This window comes from Petromyzon marinus, chromosome 4 (genome assembly GCF_048934315.1).
Source record: "Petromyzon marinus isolate PM22_M1 ecotype Great Lakes invasive population chromosome 4, UKy_Petmar_22M1.pri1.0, whole genome shotgun sequence".
Taxonomy (NCBI): Eukaryota; Metazoa; Chordata; class Hyperoartia; order Petromyzontiformes; family Petromyzontidae; genus Petromyzon; species Petromyzon marinus.
This window is the reverse complement of record NC_133670.1, coordinates 17,717,466-17,732,782: the sequence shown is the minus strand read 5'-3', so window position 1 is coordinate 17,732,782 and position 15,317 is coordinate 17,717,466. Positions and strand designations below refer to the sequence as shown.

Here is a 15,317-nt window from a genome sequence, read left to right as displayed (position 1 = left end):
TCTCCCTTACTAAGGCGACTTCTCGTCTCAGTGGATTCTCACCGAGTGCAATATTGTCGCGCCCTGTTGAGTTTTCCATTTAAAAAAATAAAATCCACACCAAAAAGTTTAAGGACAACGTAAAATACAATGTTCATGAAAATATTGAATCTTCGTAACGAGACCCGAAAATTTGCTTTGTTCGGTCCTCTGATGCCCCCTTGCGTCTTATGCTGGACATAACAACCATTACCCGGCAGTCGGTGTCATACGAGGTCACGATGCGTCTACGTACCGACCCTCCCACGTTCCGGGCTATTTGACGCAAATCATCAGCAGCAGCAGCATCATCATGTGCCAATAACTGTGTAAGTTTACATAGCGCAAGTTGACATAGCGTGGTAAAGTCCTGTATGGTCAAATAACTCCCATGAACGACAGGGCAAGGGGACAAGGTCATCTAGCAGTGGATGGATGAAAGGCGTCGACAAAAGTAGACCGTTGCGAAAATCACACTAAATGAAGAATGTGCTGTTTTGCTTATGAAAAGCACTGTCTAGCCAAATAAAACTAATTGTAAAAAATGCATAAAAACATACAAGATGCATCCCACTTAACATCTGTACATACGTACGTCTTCATTTTTTTTCCTCAAAAGTGGTTGAGACACACTGAGTGAGACATGTATTTCTACTTGTGTCAGCAGAGTTGTTTCTCTGACTTGGAAAACTCAGTGGCAGCATCTTGAAAAACGTAAAACAATTAACGAAGTATATTGGGCAACGTAAGGAATCGCAGCAGAGAACACCGCTTTGAATGTTTATTTGGACATGTCAATGTATGCAGTAAATATACCAAATGTGCACAGACACCACGTGTGCACTAACACCGCACGCACTCCAGTTGCACAAGCTTACAGGGGCAATCACGTCACTGCACAAGCGCAGCTTGCGGAGTTACCATACTTATGCAAATAACAAAACAAAATCACAAGTGTGAATGCAATGAAATATACGCCATCGTCTCAACCGTATTATTTTTTAACTCCACACTTTTACATTTCAAACAGAAAAAAGTCAATTACACCGGACGCTACAATGCACCACTTAAAATATATCAACTCAACGCAAGTACCTACACAGCTCATGTACACTAAACGAGTGTTAATACTCAAATATCGAACACGCAAACGTAAGTAATGCATACTACACATTAATCAAAACAATAGATTCCAAAATACCGCTGCAAATTCTATTTATTGTAGATTTAGTTGAGTGACGGCAGTATTCTACTGTACTGAGAAACATGGAATCTATCATACAATGCTGAGATTTTTTTTCTTTACCCTTGGGAAAATCTGGATTTTATTTTCACCTGTGTCTAAAAACGCCAAAAAAAACAAGTACTCCCATGAGCACTCTTCTTCACTGTCCTGTCTGCAATACGGACCACAATGCACCGCACTGGTCCACTATTGCACTCGCATAATCATAGTACAGACCACAGATCTAACCAGAATAAAGTTATATCGCGTCCGGCTAAATCCGGTGCACAAGAGACATACTGCATACAATGAATGGTAATGGCCTTTCCAGTTACATTACCATGTTATCATCACTGTTCTTGCACAGCAATGGATACCGTTATCAGCTGTGCACGGCAAGTGTAATGTGAAAGCACACCATGTAGCACCCAATGAGCAGTGAGCAAAGTGCAGGTTTTTTTTTGACTCGGGGCACTGGTGTTTGTTGTGTCCTCATGCTAAGTTGAAGTTCAAGCCACCGCATTTCAAAGTCTCCATAGGCTCCACAGACCATGTCAAATGCATAGACCTGCTCAAGCATGCACCAGTGTGCACAGAAATTTTCTAAACGTCGCCGCTCGGCTTCTTTTCCACCCAGTGTCGCAGCTGCATGCAGAGCACTGACTTAGGCCAACCTGCACATGCGCGGTCATGCAGACAAACGAGCGGGTGGGATGGCAGGAGTGCGAAGACGAAAGCCATATACGTGGCGTTCAGGCGGCAGGCTCGGACACCCATTGCTCTAACCGCAGGCCGTAACAGCCAAAATCTTCCCCGAGTGTCACGCTGCACCGAGTCCAGTTTAACTTCAGACAGTTTGATCAACAAACGCAAGACGGGGTGCAACATCTCGCTGAACAGCGCTGTCCTGGAGTCTTAGTGGTGGTTCACATGCACGGCGCGTTTGAAAGGGGGGGTTTCGAGTGGCGGGTGCGGCATGTGGGGTTGGTGGTCCGTGCACAGAAAACTGCCTCGCTGATGGGTTTTTTGTTGTTGTTATCCCCGGTATCGCTGGCGTCACTGCGCCGATCCAGGCGTGGGCGGACGAATCTTCTTCTTCTTGGAGCTGGAATTGGAGCCGGAGCTCGAGCCGGCGCCACTGGAGCCGGAGAGAGAACCCGCTGGGGGAGGCTTTTTCTTCTTTTTTGACTCGGATGCGTTCGTGCCTTCAGCGCAGAGGACAGAGCACACAGCAAAAGTTCCTACACTTTCAAGGAAAAGCACACAACTCCACTGGTGGCTTTAAAAAAATCACCTGAAGATGTTTTGTTATGGAAGCATTAGGATGAAGGATGAAACATAAAAGCACATTAACTAGCAATAATTGGCACATGCAACGATTAAATGATACACAATTACTTTCAGAAATTACGTGAAAAGAGTCGAGTGACACAACACAGGGTAAGATTACTTTCCGGTGCAAAAGCAAAAAATGTTCTGTCTACACATTAAGTCTCTGATGAATAAAAAGTGCAAAACAAGCGTGGCTGTGATAATTAAACAGGGATAGAGGTGGTGGGAGAAGTGAGGACTGCAGAAAGACTGCACTGACTCGCTTTGGAGGAGACCGAGTCGGAGGGTGAGGTATCGTACGACGTGCTGTCCCCCACGTCAAACCCATCCACATCCACATCCTCTGGCTCCATCAGCGCACTCCTGCGAGGCAAAGAACATGTTAAAACCTGAGCAGGCAAGGAAAACAGTGAATACCATATACATGATTAGACCAATGGCGGAGCCAGGATTTTCAGGTAGGGGGGGGCTTATGACCAAATCACCCGCAATACACCCGATCCTATCAAGATCTCAAAAGCTAAGCAATGTTGAGCTCGAATAACGCTCAAATGGGTGACCACAATGCACAAAACAGGTGTCCATAGGCTGCTGCATTTTGACTGCAAGTATTGTGGTTAATGCAGACATGAATCCTTGTAAAAAAGGTTTCAGTTTTGTTGCCAGAAAAAGGGGAAAAACCTATTATTACTATACGAGTTGTTAGTAAGGATTTGTCTCTTGCTTTTTATTCGACGCGTGTGCGGCGATGGCATAGCCATCGATCGAGGGTCGAATTCGAACCGTATGTGATCGGCATCGCGCTCGCTGAAGGTGAATGCCTTCAGGGAAGTCGTGTACTGTATACGCAACTGTGCATAATTCTGCGAGTCACTTATAACTGCTTTGCCGTTACTTATTGCCAATTATGGACTAAGACTATTGTCCTATCATCTCAGAGTCCCTGGCACGTAATAATATGCTACGCAGTGGGGGTTGCAAAATTCCGATTTATTACTAATAAACCCCAATGATCCGATCGAAATTAGGGATTTCGATCGGATCATTTGGGGGGCACGTGCCACCCCACCCCCCCCACTGGCTCCGCCAGTGTGTACATGTACGCATATAATACATAGAAAGGTTATCACTAATAAATGATCTGAACTATTTTAATTCAATGTATTCAGCACAGGCAAATGAGCATTGAGAAATTCTCACCGTATGCAACTTCCATGAGCCCCAAAAAAACGGCATCTTGCATGAGGCTCCACAATATCCGGTGTGAAATAAATATACAAAATAAGACTTACCAATGTGAAGAAACACCTCTCCCATTGTAACCAGCAATTTTCAGTGTTAACAAGGCATAAGGGCCAAGCACAAAAAGCACAGACGGACACAAGGCGGAATGTAGCCACGCAGGACAAGAAGCGGAGATGTCAGTACGAGACCGTCGTCATCCAGCAGAGGAGAGAATGTCCGGTAAAGATGAGAATTCCTTGGGGTGAAGACAGTCAATGATGTGAGGACTCACCCCGACGGCCCGAGAAGGAAGAGCCGGACGGAGCGGCGCTGATCGTCTGTGTGCTGCGGACAGCGGTGGGACCTACGGGGAAGCGTTTCATTGTTGAACACCGAGTATGGCCTTCACCTCCTCACAGGATAGGCCGTTTCAAAGGAAAGCTCTGCAACCTCATACTTGTGTCACGGAACCTTCACTTAGCCGTTCAGACCAAGAAAATATAATGCGAAATTAATTTGAAAATATTATTTTCATTTCACGTGACCTTATGTCTTCTGCTCAAATGGTAAGTGATCCCTCAATTAGGTCGCTGCTTCAGAATATTAGCATAAAAAACAAGGTTATCTGCTCCAAATTGCAGCTAGCATTCACTAAAGGGCATCATGTTAGGGGGTAAGTGGACTGATGAATAAAATGCATTTTGTGAACAAAACTTAAGATGGGTGTAATTAAGGTCTTGAGTAGTCATCGTAAAAGTAAAGCAATGTTCATCTTCGTATATTCACAAACAATTGCAATCAGTGGTGACACAGGCATCCATTTAATTAGCGCAACTAGTAACATAGATTCACGTTTCCACTGCAAGCACGTGATTAAAAGAAAATTTTAAAGGGTTAATAGCAATGCGCCGCTCAGCAAAGCAGTTACGAAACAGGAAGTACTTTGTGCTGCCGTTTAACCCTTCGCCTCACCTGGTGCACATCTTCTTCGTGTGTTCAGACACCACACCGCATTGCTGCAAATCGAGAGGCACAAATAAATCCCCCAGAACGGAAAGGGATGGCCGCGTCGGAACAATGGTCTGCATGCGTGCTGCGTGCGAGGACGTAACGTACGGTACTCAGGAAGGATTTGAGCTCCTGGGGTCCCAGGCTCTCGTAATTTATGGAACTGGTGCTACCAGCATTGCTGGAACTGGGAATCTGGCATGTCTGCAAGGTAAGGTTTCGGGCAGACACACTACGTTTAACATTCCTTAGCCTTTATGATGATACCTGAATTTGGGTACATGCATTATTTACATAACAGATATAGATCCATCAATGCAAATGTTCCAGGTTCCCAATATTAAGCAATTACACAGATAATTATGGTTGTTACAAATGATAACCGGAAAACCGGTAACCATTTTCAGAATCGATAACCAGTTCCGAAAGTGAGGAACTGGTAAGTTTCCGATAAAATTCTCGTAACGAAGCATGCATCGGGACACACAAACGTATGAACGGCACAACGGCCTAAGTCACCGTGAGAGACATTTGGTCCTCGTTTCTCAGTTAGAAGGTAAAGGTGTAGGCCTCCACCTGCCTCCACGAGAGGGAGCTCTAGAAGTAGAGGGCATTCGATCGACTTTTCACACGCTGACCACACGTCTTCGAAGCACTGGGGGCACACCCACAATTTACCCCTACACACGATCTGCCGATCGAATGACTGCTGTGTACCCATTTACACAGATGATTGGACACAGGCAGAAAGATGGGGCTAGAAACTTGCCCCATCCATTGATTCGAATTTTGCACCGGGAGATGAACTCGAACCAGCAACCTCCGGATTGCACGTTCACTCCGCTAACCAGAGTCGAACCAAAAACCGGAACCGGTAAACCGGAGTTAATCCATTATTTTCATGAACCAAGAGGAAACTGAATTTCTACTAAATGTATTGCTCCAAAATGGGAAAAAAGAGGATTTGGTTACTTGTTTTAACCGGTTCAAACCATCAAAACGTATAGCACTTGTAGCTGCGGTGTTAAAAATGAAAATGGCTGCGATTCCTTGGCCAATTTCACTTTTTATGTATGACACTATAGAACATTTGTCGTGGTCCCTCGGCGAGACGACTTGTGGTCAGAGCATGACACTCGGCATAGGCGAGACGGCGGCACTCGGGATCTTGGATAGCGATGTACGCATGCGCACACATAGGCAAATACAGGCCTAGAGCTGCCAATTTTGCCGATTAAAATAATATTAATTGAAGGGGGTTATAACTCTAGCATTAGCTGCAACATAACCATTAAACATTTAAAGGAAATGTGATAAATGCTATACAATGCTTATTACTTGTTTTCATTGCTCATGGTGTATCCATTATTGTATTGTTCCGTACTTTTGCATTTGCATGAATGCATACACCATGAGCAATCAAACGAAGAAATACACATTGCATGCTAATTGCTTCGTCTGATTGCTTTGTTTGGGTCCTTGTTTTGATACTTTGCTAATATTGCAAAAAAAAACAATAAGCCACACAACGAACACACGTACACAAAAACACAACAAAGCAATCAACGTTCCGTACACCATAAGCAATCAAATAAAATAAAAGCATGTATATTCTTAAAAATAACATTGTAGGTGACACGGGTCTCTGTTTCGCTATTTCTGAGCTAATAGGCAGATTTGAACTGTTTAAACTGATTTGTAGTATAAGGGAACTCAACTTTCCGAGACCATTTTTGTGAACCTGAACATCCATTGATTCGACTCCCTGATGCTAACCATTAGTCATCTTCAGTTTTCCATGAAAAAGTCAAATGTTTACTACTACTACACATCCGTATGTACGCCAAATTGATAAATTAGTTACTCTTTAGGTTACCAATTATGCTAAACTATTTTAATAACCCTATAAATATTGTGCATCTTACCATTTAAAATGCGCTCTTCTATTGGGAAACAATGTTACAAGGTGCAAGTAATTAAGTGTACCTTTACAGATTCTGAAGTTGCGCCACCAAGGTCCCCTGAAAGACATTTTAAATGCATGTTTATTATAAATGTAATGGTATACAAGCACGCTTAAGATCGTATACAACCTTAAAAGTATGTCAGGTTACCGGTACACGGTTGTAAGATTTGTATTCACGAGTCCTCGTCACTTGCTGCATTCCAAAATTATCGAGCTTGTGAACATATGGAATTTTGTTCTGATTGGCCAGGATATTTGATGGGTGAGAGCCCAGGAACATTTTAAAAAAGGAAACAGTGCATTTGAAGGCTGTTGGTGAACGGCATAAGGGTTTCTTAAAGAGGTTAGGAGGCAGTTGGCAATCTTCTGGACGGTATGACAAATTATATATGAAGGGGGTGTGACGGGAGCACGGGAGCGCCTTTGGAGAGAATCTTCCGACGAGTGTTGGTGTTATGCCCAAAAAAAAGTAACCCTTACAGCAGTACACCAATGATGGCAACCTGTGAACTGCTAGTTATTTTCAGACTACTGCCAGTTCTGAAAGTGAGGAATCGGTAAGTTGAGTGGAATTTTAGTAATGATTCTTATGATTGGCACAGGCAGACGTACAAACGGCACAGCAGCCAAAGTGCATTTTTATTCATTTCAAGGTAAAATCCTGCAGTTGCTTGCTTACGTTTCCGCTGGCTTAAGAATCCCCATTAGAGGGAGCTCTAGGGAGCGTTTGGTCTCCTCTTTCAGGCTGACCACACTTATTAGAATAGATGGGTGTGCCCACACTTTAACGCACCATACACCAACTGGCAATCTAATGCGACGTACCCCTATGTATACTGCTGGGTGGACAGCCGCGAGGGGGATTTAATAAACTCTCCCCATTGTTTCAACTGCTGTGCTGGGAGATTGAATAGATCCATTGACTCGGGATTCTAAGTCCAGTGTTGCTAACCATTACACCGTGGCCGCTCCCTTCATATTTGAGTTGAAAAAGTAAACAAATTCTGTTTATTGCCAGATATTTCGCTATATGCGCCAAACTGATAAAAAAAATTCCCCCTATTTGGTTACTGGGTATGAAAAAAAGAGAAGATTGTAACGATGCTAGTATGTATGCAGCTGACAGATCCCACATTTCCACACTTCGTACCATTCTTGTGCCTGACAGGCTTGGCTCTTCTGGGCGAGTTGGGATTCTGTAGCGACAGCAGAGGCTTTCACATTAAAGTTGATCACACTGCATCGTAGCAGTTAATAATCGGTATGTCTGTGATGTCAGTCCATAAAAACTTACCTTCTCCACCTTTCTCTTCTTGGCTGCAAATGACACAATTTAAAAGTCATGACTTAGGCATTGCATCTGAAGCAATATCAGCAGTACAACAAACAAACGTGGCACACCGAGATTGCAAACATCCTTAGAACCATTCCAAATATATCATTTCATTGTTATTATGTATTATGTTTCACTAACATATGTAAGCATTTTGGCAATCTGGAAATAACGGGATACAATGAATAACGTGTCCTACTTTTAAACGATTCAATCAAGATAACATGCACGTGACCGAAAGTCCAGATATAAAATATACATTCAGTATTGCCATCTGGGGAAATGCAGCAAAAAATACGGCGATTTTTTTGTTTTCATTACATAGCAAAGCAAATGAATGTGTTAAATTCGCAACAAATACAAACTGTGACAGCGTTATCAGCTTCTGCACCTGCAGCGGGCGGACCTGTCCTTGACGCACCTTTCTTCTCGGAGCTGTAGGACCAGTCGTTGTCATTCACATCGTCGTTATCCTCCGGGTCGCTTTCTGATTTAGTCATGTTGTTGCTGTTGCTGTTAGCAAGCCTGCAGCATAGCCACAAGGTGTCCACTTTAAGCACTGCACGCTCACCATTAACGATCTCTTCGGCTTATAAAGTGTAGACTGCTTGCGGTTGAGGACACCAGATGCTCAGCACATTCACCACAATTTAGTAATCATAAACCACACCTGCGTACATATTCCATTGGACCCTCCTTTGCCAGTAGCAAAATATGATAATGGGTTTTTTACCCTTTTATCTGGCAACAAACTGACACCTTTTTTACAAGGAGTCATGTTTGCATTGACCACAATACCTGCGGTTGGAATGCAAACAAAAAACATAACTCTGATAATGTGTGCACCGTCCTTGAAATTGATTGGTCCACACCCGAGACAGCTTTCCTTAGAGCCTAGTCTCACATAGTGTTGGACCAGATGACGCCAAAAGGCGCACAACTCAAAGACAATGCACCATCAGAGTATGTGTACATATTATCGCAGAGGTCTATGGACCCCAATACGAATATGGTAACCATCAATAGCGGGAATGTAAATATTGAAGACTGTAAAGTTTGTACGAGTAGGGTCTATAGCAAAATTCACGATGTTGATAGATTGGTTCAATAGCCTTGACTGCACCCTCACTCATGCAATACAATATGGCAATAGAGTTGTCATAGACTTCACCTCTGGCGCTTTGTCCATTTAAAATACGAAAGTTCATTCAAAAGAATGAAGAAAGAAAAAATAATTATACAAAATCATGCATTTTTCAGGGGTGCATTTAGTTTTCTTTATGTAGTCCATTGCCACAAACACACCCGAAATTCAGTGCTCTGAAGGCAAGAGTTGTTGGATCATGTATATTTGTGCAACTCTCCAAACTGCTGGCACGAAAGGTGACCAGGAGCTTGCAGTATGGCAAATAAATCAGTGAAACCAATCGGTTGTGACCCTTTGAATGTTGAACCCTCATGCGCTTGGGTATTCTCCAGGTGCTCCAGTTCCCTCACACATGTATAACACTCCTTAGAAAAGGAAAATTGGACAAACACCTTCATGCAGAACTCTGATGAAAACAAATCTTCGGACTAAGGAAGCCTTTCCTGGAATGAATAAATCACATTATCACGAAGAGCACCACTTTTGTAAAGCAATCCCCGTGCCGAATTGAATGAGCGGCAGCTGCCGGCAGGAGAGAGGGCAGCTTCACTTCCCCCTCTCTGCGTTGCGTGGACACCAAGCACGGTGGTGGGGAGGGAGGGGGGGTGGCAATCTGGCTCGAACCTGCGGTTCGCCAGGCGGCTGCTGTTGCGCCCCATGCCCAGGCACTTCTCCAGGTGCGGCGCGAATCGCGCGGCCGCAATCGTTCGCCCACAGTTGGGGCACTCGCAGTCGCGGTTCTTGCACTGGTTGAACACCTGCCCAAAGACGTCCACGCCCGCCTTGTCCACGATTTCTGAACCGGAATGAGGAGGTGGTGGTGGTGTCGTCGTCGGCGGCGGCCGCAGTGATGGTGCCAGGTGATTGGGTGGGGTCGGGTAGGGAGTGAGGCGTGTGAGAGCACAAGTTGCACTTCTGGTTGCACTTCTGCCATAACGCTCTGCAACGTACACTATAAATCACGAGTCTAAAAATAACATTGCTATAATTTGGCGATATTATGCAAATTTCTCCATGTTGCAGCAGGTACATCCAACGGGCAGTTTGCAAAATACAAATATTTAATATGGAAATTAAACTGGATTAACAATGCAATTTGCATCAAGGAACCCTTCAAGGCACCCTCAAGGTAACAGGACATTAACTGGATGCCACATTTTTGTTACCATGCATGTGAATGGCTCTTCCACCACTCACCAAACTCCTGCATGCCCTCGGGGTCCATCTCGTCGATGAAGAAGAAGCCACACTTAACGGAGCGATGAGCCTCCAGACAAAGTCCCAGGCACACATCCTCCACCAGGTCACCGTACACTTCCTGCACTATCGCCTACCACCACACGCCACAACAAGCAGGGTTCAGTACAACGCACGAAAACCACAAGCGTATTTGAGCAGTGACACACCCAGTGTGGTACTCTAGAGGATAATTTACGGGTCCATAAATCAGAGCTCAAGAGGCATAATGCGGCATAGTGAAGGAGACAGGTGTCTAGTAAAGTGGAAGGAGATTTAGGACCTAGAATGGGGCCTAGGGAGAAAACGGCGGTTTAACAATTGTCTCTTTTGGCTTGGTTGATCGTACACAGTGGATAAGCACACGAGCTAAGCCTGAATGGGCAAATGCCTGTGAATGTGCATGAATTTAGAGTATTTATACTAAAGGTGTGTGCTTTACAAACTGAATCTAATGTGTCTACAGGATACATATTATACCATAAAGAATGATTTGCGATATTGCTCAGATTGTAAAAGGAAGCGCTGAACATTATGGGGGTGGGGGGGGGGGGATATACAAATGCCTAAATATGAAGAAACATAAATTCACCCTTTAAAATTGTGCTGGAGTATACTGTAAACATGACATAGCAAAAAAAATAACTGCGGTCCGTAAAAAAAGCTAAACACGACACAAATATTACACCACTGGGTAAAGATGCAGGGCGTAACACAACAGTCCGCCAATAAGCACTGTCCGATCATGGGACCTTTCAGAGCGAAAAGTGCTGAAAGATTTGTCACTCAACATCAAGACTGTCCGTGCACTGTATGAACACATTACCTGTTCCACAACCAGTTACGGCAGGGGTTCGTAAAGGCCGTTAACACGAATCAATAAAGAGACGCGGCTATTGTTTAAGACGAGCCGCTGTGGCGACTTGGGGTTGGTAACCTCAGTCAACATGCGACGAACATCAGGGTTCGCAGGGTACACCGCAGCCCAACGGGAATCGCTTCCTGATGATGTCGTGCATAATTGAATTACCGAAGCTGTAGCGATGAGCACAGATTTTAAAGCACCGAAATGCACAGCCAAGCTTTGTATCCGTAACGCTTACGGCTTGAGACGGCCATAATCGCATTTACATTTTAAAGTGCGCCTGCCAGGCACACCGTGCGGCCAATTGTGATAAAAGTCACATACATGACAATGATTTGGTTTTCCTTTTAAACCCGCAATATAAAATGACCGTGAAGGGGGGGGCAAAGGTGCAGTGGTTCGTGCGGCTGACAATCAGTAGTACACACGGTGCTCCCCCTTTACAAAGATACAGATCCCCCGTATGGCCTTAACAGGATGTTGGGGCAAACGCCCGGCCGCCTTTGTATCCCAGGCCTCACTTGCGGCCGAGTAGACCGGAGCGGGAAATCGAACTCGGGTCGCCGGGTAGCTAAGTGCAGCGCGCTAAGCACCACACCACCGCTCAACCACGTGTCCCCTCTACACACCACCACCACCCTGAACAGCAAACCCGCAGCTACCAGCGTTGAAGCACCAATTAAAACACCCCCGCCATCACCACCGCCACAGCGTGGGAGCCCCGGCAGTGGATTGTATAACGTTTGCAAATGATTACTTTTGTCACGAGCCGAATGGGAAAATGGAAGGCGCTTATCAAATGACCCCTGGTTTTGTGTGCGCGATTGCTTTATAGGTGGACCCCCTCTCTTTCCTTACCTCCATGTCCAAGCCCACAAACTCGCCCCCTCCGAGTTCACCGCAGCCACCTCCTGTCGCACACAACACGCGCGCACTCGTGTAGGCGATGCATCTCGTCTTTCGCCTTATCCAACACACGTCCCACGATCATTTGGCACCGCCGAGACAAATTGAAGCGACCTCAGGAATTAAGCGACACAATGGACTGGGCAAGCCAGCAGGAGTGAGAAACAAAGCGGAGCCACAAACACAACCCACCCACATCCGCCACGAGTCTATACATTCGACCATTTTGCACACACGTGCGTTTAAATCACCGACATCAGCCAAGACGATTCCACGTGTGGACCCTTTTAAAACAGGCGATAAACTATTGTAAGGCCGAACACGGCGCACAAAGGAAGGGGTTGTCCGTCCGTGGTCACAGAACCGCGCACGACCGCCTTCGTCTCTCCGCCACCACCACCACTACCTTCCCTCCCACCGGTGCCCGTGTTTGCACCGCACAAAGTCCTCACTTATGGCCCTAATGGGCCCTCGGTTACTCGGGAGGCCAGGGACCGGTTGGGGACTTCACTCGCCGTGGCTGGGAATCTGAAACTCAACTCGCAGGGTTCGGAGCGCCACTCGCTCACACCCTGGCACTGCCACCGATACACACGCACACACAAAACAAAGATCTGGCGAACTCACGCTCTTCAGTGCTCCTTGGCAAGCGAGTGACACAGACAAGCAATGTCGAGAGACGCATACGTGGGGATGTGTCCCCTCTCTCACTGTGGCTCCGTACGATCACCTCCAGGGTTCAGAGGAAGGGGGGTTCACTGCTGCCGATGCCGCTGCTGGTACTGGTGGTGAGCGAGTCAGTTGATATTTGGAAACCAGAAGGGATGGAGTCCCCGTGTGGGAACTCTGCAAGGGCAAAAATCTGCTTGGGCTTAAGGGTTTCAAAGTGACGATTCTTCTTCTGAGGTTTCTGGTAGTATGGTATTGGTGGTGGCGAAGCTGTTTGTGTTCTCTTGTTGGTGCTGCCGGTGACGGAGCCGGGAGAGGAGAAATCCAAGGAATCTTGGTCCCTGTGAAGCAACCCAGGTCCAGATGTGTTAAGGGTCTACTGCCGCTGCTGCTGTTACTGGTACTTCTACTGCTACAGGTGCTTCTGATGTCGGTGGTTGATGGAGCAAGCCCACGGGCATAAAGATGATCCGAAAAGGAGCTCCACTCTGCGCAGGCGAAAGTGAACACTCCCGATTCCTCCAGGTGCAGAGAGCCACCCCGTAAAGAAGGCCGAGTCTGGCGCGGTTTACGTGACAATCGACCGTCGTTCCTGCTCCCGATTTATACGATGGAGCTAGAGCCGGTGAAAGAAGACAATGGATGAGAATGCACAAATTGTCTTATTCCTCCCCGTGAATGAGCCCGGATTTTGGGGCTGGCTTTACTGGCTCAACCGCACCTGCTGCTAATGCTTGCGCTGTTGCTTCTGCTGCCTCTGCTTGGGATGAAGAAGAGGACGAGAGGAGAAAGCCGAGGATGAGAATCCTCCACGAGCGGCGCGTCTCTCCGACGAGAACGTGGGTGTCTCGTCTACTTCGGTCGCGAGTCCACCACCGCTGCTATTATTACTATTACTACTACTGCCGTTGCCGGCGAGGAAGAGAAAGGCGCGGCTGATCGAGGAGGAGGATGAGGAGGAGAGGACGAGGAGCCCGGGGGTCGCGGTCACCGCGCAGCCGGGCGGGCCGCTTCACGGGCATCGCCCGGGCAGCGAGGGGCGGCGGCGGCAGCGGCAGCGGCGCTCGGAGAGGCGAGGGCCGCCCTGCAGCGCGCGGCGGCGGCGGCGGCCGCCCATTGCCCGAACGGTAATCACGCGCGGTTGTTGGTGTTGTTGTTGTTTGACGACTGTAACATTCACGCCGTTGTTATTGTTATCGATAATACATAGGCGTGGGCAGCGGATTTTGAAATAAAATAAAATTAAAGAACAAGAGGAAGGGCAATTCCACCGCCCCCCCCCCCCCACCTTGTAGCGTCAGGCGGCGGCGGCCATGTTGGGTAAGGGGAAGGGGGCGTGGCCGCGCGGCCGCCTCCAATCGAAACTCGCCGGTGTCCGTGACGTCACCGCAGCTGCGCGCAGCGTGTGGGGGGGGAGGGTGCGCAACGTTCGCTCTGCCACCGTTGCCCCTCACCCTCTCCCTGGCTAAGATGGCGACCCGGGGCGATCGCGTCTCGACGACGTCGCGCGAGATCTCGCGTCCACTTTTCATTCATGGAGCTTCCTGCACAACATCCGGGCCCCCCCCACCCCGAGCGCCATCGATCGCCACGCCCACGCGCGATGTGGGGCGCGCGGCGGGGGCGGGGTTTGTGCGCGCGCGCGTGCAGAGAGTGGGGAGCGGCATGAACCCGGCGAACCGGGTTCGATTCAGGCTCACGGTCCTGGGCCTCCCCCTAGGTCGACTCAGCCTCAAATGAGTACCTGGTGAAGTGTGAAGTAAACATCGCCACGGGGGAGACAAAGGCGGTCGAGCGTGGTGCTGGCCAACCCACCCCCTCGTGTACCGTTCCGGGCTTCATAGGTGCTCGCTAACAGCACTTGCCCCTACAGTCTGTTACGGATATACCGGGGGATCGTTCTCTTTGTGTGCAGAGACCGGGCCAATCAGCGCGCGGGAGATTCGGGGGGGGGGGGGTTTGTGGAGGGGGTGGGGCTGGGGTAAAAGAGGGCGTGCCTGGATTGGAGAGGGCGTGGCTGGCGCTGATCGCGAGCTCGGCCAATCGGCTGCGGCGTCCTGAACGTGCGCCTCGACTCGGTGGCGGAGGGCACTTTGGTGCGCGTGAGTTTGACCCCACTGGGTTCGGGAGGGAGCTCCCGAGTTTGGCAACGGTGAAATGAAGGGGGGGTGGGGGGTGGAAATTGACAAACGTGGGCTGGGGTTGTCCTGTGCAATGTCTCTGCAGTGAAAACCCCTGGGATCATGCGCATTCCCGGCAGACACGTCGCTTTTTTGTTATAAATTCTGGCATGCGGTGCACATGCCCTTCGAGCCTAAATGTGGAAACCCGTGCGTGGCTTCATTTACACGTGTTTAGGCATGCAGCTATTCTGACGCTCAGTAAACG

General features: G+C 47.7%; 1 protein-coding gene across 9 annotated transcripts; it reads right to left on the bottom strand.

The window, feature by feature from the left end:
• Nucleotides 1-786: 786 nt before the first annotated feature.
• ATXN7L3 (ataxin 7 like 3) lies at nt 787-14,265 on the bottom strand. 9 transcript variants are annotated; one of them, XM_032945830.2, is made up of 13 exons: nt 12,888-14,265; nt 12,213-12,265; nt 10,451-10,583; nt 9,878-10,049; nt 8,498-8,631; nt 8,068-8,090; nt 7,924-7,969; nt 6,794-6,828; nt 4,916-5,011; nt 4,772-4,815; nt 4,092-4,163; nt 2,835-2,938; nt 787-2,448 (listed from the first exon to the last, which is right to left on the bottom strand). In XM_032945830.2, the coding sequence occupies exons 1-13, from the start codon at nt 12,943-12,945 to the stop codon at nt 2,300-2,302; spliced, it is 1,119 nt and encodes a 372-aa protein (XP_032801721.1). In that variant the 5' UTR covers nt 12,946-14,265; the 3' UTR covers nt 787-2,299. The 9 variants fall into 9 exon arrangements, with proteins under 9 accessions (XP_032801721.1, XP_032801723.1, XP_032801725.1 ...); XM_032945832.2 differs by having other exon boundaries at nt 8,528-8,631; XM_032945834.2 differs by having other exon boundaries at nt 7,924-7,987; nt 13,651-14,265.
• Between the last annotated feature and the right edge of the window lie 1,052 nt (nt 14,266-15,317).

What these genes read in the sequence shown, in the direction of transcription:
- ATXN7L3 (XM_032945829.2), bottom strand. Translation starts at nt 12,945, where the DNA reads ATGCGTCTCTCGACATTGCTTGTCTGTGTCACTCGCTTGCCAAGGAGC. An exon ending in CAACTTCAGAATCTGTAAAG is followed by an intron (nt 5,012 to 6,793) that starts GTACACTTAATT and finishes CTTACCTTGCAG; the next exon opens with ACATGCCAGATTCCCAGTTC. An exon ending in TTCCTTCTCGGGCCGTCGGG is followed by an intron (nt 2,939 to 4,091) that starts GTGAGTCCTCAC and finishes TTTGCCTCGCAG; the next exon opens with GAGTGCGCTGATGGAGCCAG.